We start from the raw sequence: 5,870 nt of genomic DNA, 5'->3' as shown, positions 1-5,870 counted from the left end.
AAGCTTGGTCAAAAATGGGTCTTCCAAATGGCCAATGACCCCAAGCATACTTCCAAAGTTGTGAAAATGGATTAAGGACAACAAAGTCAAGGCCATCACAAAGCCCTGATCCTATAGAAAATTTGTGGGCAGAACTGAAAAAGCGTGTGCGATCAAGGAGGCCTACAAACTTAACTCAGTTACACCAGCTGTCAGGAGGAATGGGCCAAAATTCACCCTACTTATTGTGGGAAGCTTGTGGAAGGCTACCCGAAACGTTTGACCTAAGTTAAACAATTTAAAGGCAATGCTACCAAATACTAATTGAGTGTATGTAAACTTCTGACCCACTGGGAATGTGGTGAAAGAAATAAAAGCTGAAATAAATCATTCTCTCTACTATTACTCTGACATTTCACATTCTTAAAATAATGTGGTGATCCTAACTGACCTAAGACAGGGCATTTTTACTAGGATTAAATGTCAGGAATTGTGAAAAACTGAGATTAAATGTATTTGTAAACTTCAGATTGAACTGTACATCAATAGAAATGACAATATTCAAGAAAGCAGGCTGCAGTCGTCTCCACAGTACAACTGTTCTGTCTTCCTGTCATCCATTTGAGTTGCTCAGTGAGCAGGAGAATGTGAAACAGTGAACACTGGCCTGTCTGTCACCCTGCTGCCTGTGGCAGTCGCACTAATAACAAGGCTTCCTTAACAGGGATATGATCTGCCCTGTTCCTCCACACTGCCCTGTCACCACAGTTAAAAAGGAGAAGAGACAGAAATAGACAGAGAGAGAAAGAGGGCAGGAAAGAGAGATCCATGTCCTTAGCTGGCTGGCTGTCACTTGGTGGGTGGGTGGGTGGGTGGGTGGGTGGGTGTGTGTGTGTGTGTGTGTGTGTGTGTGTGTGTGTGTGTGTGTGTGTGTGTGTGTGTGTGTGTGTGTGTGTGTGTGTGTGTGTGTGTGTGTGTGTGTGTGTGTGTGTGTGTGTGTGTGTGTGTGGTTGTGTGTGGTTGTGTGTGTGTCCTGACTCCTTCTGCAGCAGCCCAGCCCTGTCACTGTCAGGCCCTAATGGAGCTGCCTGTGGGACAGCACTTTATTATCTCAGTGGCACTGTCAATAGCAGACCCATCAGTCACCGGGCTGTCCGTCTGTGTCTGGCTCTGGGCCACAGCCACCACCACCCACTGCCCCGCCAGGCTCACTGTCACTGTCAACACCACACCAGCCAGCCACACGTCAACATAACAAGGACAGAGGGAGAGGCCCTGACACAGTGGCTACTTTAGTGTGTGTATGACAGAGAGTGAGGAATTGATTGAAGAGGTGTGTGTTTTGAGTGTGGAACTATTGTATTTTCAGTGTTGATGTACTGTGTATGGGTGATGGTGTTTGAACGCTGTGAATACTTTAATAAGACATCTCTCTACTGGTAGTGTGTTCATGTGAATACTTTAATAGACCACTCTCTACTGGTAGTGTGTTCGTGTGAATACTTTAATAAGACCACTACTGATAGTGTGTTCATGTGAATACTTTAATAAGACCACTCTCTACTGGTAGTGTGTTCATGTGAATACTTTAATAAGACCACTCTCTACTGGTAGTGTGTTCATGTGAATACTTTAATAAGACCACTCTCTACTGGTAGTGTGTTCGTGTGAATACTTTAATAAGACCACTCTCTACTGGTAGTGTGTTCATGTGAATACTTTAATAAGACCACTCTCTACTGGTAGTGTGTTCATGTGAATACTTTAATAAGACATCTCTCTACTGATAGTGTGTTCATGTGAATACTTTAATAAGACATCTCTCTATTGGTAGTGTGTTCATGTGAATACTTTAATAAGACCACTCTACTGGTAGTGTGTTCATGTGAATACTTTAATAAGACCACTCTACTGGTAGTGTGTTCATGTGAATACTTTAATAAGACCACTCTACTGGTAGTGTGTTCGTGTGAATACTTTAATAAGACCACTACTGATAGTGTGTTCATGTGAATACTTTAATAAGACTACTCTACTGATAGTGTGTTCATGTGAATACTTTAATAAGACATCTCTCTACTGGTAGTGTGTTCATGTGAATACTTTAATAAGACCACTCTCTACTGGTAGTGTGTTCATGTGAATACTTTAATAAGACCACTCTCTACTGGTAGTGTGTTCATGTGAATACTTTAATAAGACATCTCTCTACTGATAGTGTGTTCATGTGAATACTTTAATAAGACATCTCTCTATTGGTAGTGTGTTCGTGTGAATACTTTAATAAGACCACTCTACTGGTAGTGTGTTCATGTGAATACTTTAATAAGACCACTCTACTGGTAGTGTGTTCATGTGAATACTTTAATAAGACCACTCTACTGGTAGTGTGTTCGTGTCATTGTTTAAAAGTGAATACTTTAATAAGACCACTACTGATAGTGTGTTCATGTGAATACTTTAATAAGACTACTCTACTGATAGTGTGTTCATGTGAATACTTTAATAAGACATCTCTCTACTGGTAGTGTGTTCATGTGAATACTTTAATAAGACCACTCTCTACTGGTAGTGTGTTCATGTGAATACTTTAATAAGACATCTCTCTACTGGTAGTGTGTTCATGTGAATACTTTAATAAGACCACTCTCTACTGGTAGTGTGTTCATGTGAATACTTTAATAAGACCACTCTACTGATAGTGTGTTCATGTGAATACTTTAATAAGACCACTCTACTGGTAGTGTGTTCATGTGAATACTTTAATAAGACCACTCTCTACTGGTAGTGTGTTCATGTGAATACTTTAATAAGACCACTCTCTACTGGTAGTGTGTTCATGTGGATACTTTAATAAGACCACTCTCTACTGGTAGTGTGTTCATGTGAATACTTTAATAAGAACACTCTCTACTGGTAGTGTGTTCATGTGAATACTTTAATAAGACCACTCTCTACTGGTAGTGTGTTCATGTGAATACTTCAATAAGACATCTCTCTACTGGTAGTGTGTTCATGTGAATACTTTAATAAGACATCTCTCTACTGGTAGTGTGTTCATGTGAATACTTTAATAAGACATCTCTCTACTGGTAGTGTGTTCATGTGAATACTTTAATAAGAACACTCTCTACTGGTAGTGTGTTCATGTGAATACTTTAATAAGACATCTCTCTACTGGTAGTGTGTTCATGTGAATACTTTAATAAGACATCTCTCTACTGGTAGTGTGTTCATGTGAATACTTTAATAAGACCACTCTACTGGTAGTGTGTTCATGTGAATACTTTAATAATACCACTCTCTACTGGTAGTGTGTTCATGTGAATACTTTAATAAGACCACTCTACTGGTAGTGTGTTCATGTGAATACTTTAATAAGACCACTCTCTACTGGTAGTGTGTTCATGTGAATACTTTAATAAGACCACTCTATAATGGTAGTGTGTTCATGTGAATACTTTAATAAGACCACTACTGATAGTGTGTTCATGTGAATACTTTAATAAGACCACTCTACTGGTAGTGTGTTCATGTGAATACTTTAATAAGACCACTCTACTGGTAGTGTGTTCATGTGAATACTTTAATAAGACCACTCTCTACTGGTAGTGTGTTCATGTGAATACTTTAATAAGACCACTCTACTGGTAGTGTGTTCATGTGAATACTTTAATAAGACCATCCTACTGGTAGTGTGTTCATGTGAATACTTTAATAAGACTACTCTACTGATAGTGTGTTCATGTGAATACTTTAATAAGACATCTCTCTACTGGTAGTGTGTTCATGTGAATACTTTAATAAGACCACTCTACTGGTAGTGTGTTCATGTGAATACTTTAATAAGACCACTCTACTGGTAGTGTGTTCATGTGAATACTTTAATAAGACCACTCTCTACTGGTAGTGTGTTCATGTGAATACTTTAATAAGACCACTCTACTGGTAGTGTGTTCATGTGAATACTTTAATAAGACATCTCTCTACTGGTAGTGTGTTCATGTGAATACTTTAATAAGACATCTCTCTACTGGTAGTGTGTTCATGTGAATACTTTAATAAGACCACTCTACTGGTAGTGTGTTCATGTGAATACTTTAATAATACCACTCTCTACTGGTAGTGTGTTCATGTGAATACTTTAATAAGACCACTCTACTGGTAGTGTGTTCATGTGAATACTTTAATAAGACCACTCTCTACTGGTAGTGTGTTCATGTGAATACTTTAATAAGACCACTCTATAATGGTAGTGTGTTCATGTGAATACTTTAATAAGACCACTACTGATAGTGTGTTCATGTGAATACTTTAATAAGACCACTCTACTGGTAGTGTGTTCATGTGAATACTTTAATAAGACCACTCTACTGGTAGTGTGTTCATGTGAATACTTTAATAAGACCACTCTCTACTGGTAGTGTGTTCATGTGAATACTTTAATAAGACCACTCTACTGGTAGTGTGTTCATGTGAATACTTTAATAAGACCATCCTACTGGTAGTGTGTTCATGTGAATACTTTAATAAGACCACTCTACTGATAGTGTGTTCATGTGAATACTTTAATAAGACATCTCTCTCTACTGGTAGTGTGTTCATGTGAATACTTTAATAAGACCACTCTACTGGTAGTGTGTTCATGTGAATACTTTAATAAGACCACTCTCTACTGGTAGTGTGTTCATGTGAATACTTTAATAAGACCACTCTACTGGTAGTGTGTTCATGTGAATACTTTAATAAGACATCTCTCTACTGGTAGTGTGTTCATGTGAATACTTTAATAAGACCACTCTACTGGTAGTGTGTTCATGTGAATACTTTAATAAGACACTGTCTACTGGTAGTGTGTTCATGTGAATACTTTAATAAGACATCTCTACTGGTAGTGTGTTCATGTGAATACTTTAATAAGACTACTCTACTGGTAGTGTGTTCATGTGAATACTTTAATAAGACATCTCTCTACTGGTAGTGTGTTCATGTGAATACTTTAATAAGACATCACTCTACTGGTAGTGTGTTCATGTGAATACTTTAATAAGACCACTCTACTGATAGTGTGTTCATGTGAATACTTTAATAAGACCACTCTCTACTGGTAGTGTGTTCATGTGAATACTTTAATAAGACATCTCTCTACTGGTAGTGTGTTCGTGTGAATACTTTAATAAGACCACTCTACTGGTAGTGTGTTCATGTGAATACTTTAATAAGACCACTCTACTGGTAGCTACAGTACAAGCACAGTTATTTCTAGGAAAAGTGTTGTAGTTATCTGCACAAGGCTAGATCTTTATTATCTTGTCACCCCTCGCTACTGCCCTACAGTTGTGGCCAAAAGTATTGAGAATGACACAAATATTAATTTCCACAAAGTTTGCTGCTTCAGTGTCTTTAGATATTTTTGTCAGATGTTACTATGGAATACTGAAGTATGATTACAAGCATTTCATAAGTGTCAAAGGCTTTTATTGACAATTACATGAAGTTGATGAAAAGAGTCAATATTTGCAGTGTTGACCCTTCTTTTTCAAGACCTCTGCAATCCACCCTGACATGTTGTCAATTAACTTTTGAGCCACATCCTGACTGATGGCAGCCCATTCTTGCATAATCAATGCTTGGAGTTTGTCAGAATTTGTGGGTTTTTGTTTGTTCACCCGCCTCTTGAGGATTGACCACAAGTTCTCAATGGGATTAAGGTCTGGGTAGTTTTCTGGCCATGGACCCAAAATATAGATGTTTTGTTCCCCGAGCCACTTAGTTATCACTTTTGCCTTATGGCAAGGTTCTCCATCATGCTGGAAAAGGCATTGTTCGTCATCAAACTGTTCCTGGATTGTTGGGAGAAGTTGCTCTCGGAGGATGTATTGGTACCATTC

At 38.2% G+C, this 5,870-nt stretch overlaps 1 protein-coding gene across 1 annotated transcript in view; it reads right to left on the bottom strand.

The window, feature by feature from the left end:
* Window positions 1-5,870, bottom strand: part of LOC118381616 (coronin-2A-like) — a 60,553-nt gene that overhangs the window by 2,727 nt on the left and 51,956 nt on the right. The window contains exon 10 of the mRNA XM_052464352.1: window positions 1,126-1,196. Within this exon, the coding sequence (XP_052320312.1) occupies window positions 1,126-1,196 (71 nt within the window). The remainder of the gene's footprint in view (window positions 1-1,125; window positions 1,197-5,870) is intronic.

The sequence above is a fragment of the Oncorhynchus keta genome, chromosome 16, assembly GCF_023373465.1.
Source record: "Oncorhynchus keta strain PuntledgeMale-10-30-2019 chromosome 16, Oket_V2, whole genome shotgun sequence".
Classification (NCBI taxonomy): Eukaryota; Metazoa; Chordata; class Actinopteri; order Salmoniformes; family Salmonidae; genus Oncorhynchus; species Oncorhynchus keta.
Note: the sequence above shows the minus strand (reverse complement) of the source record. Positions and strands in the feature narration are given on the sequence as shown.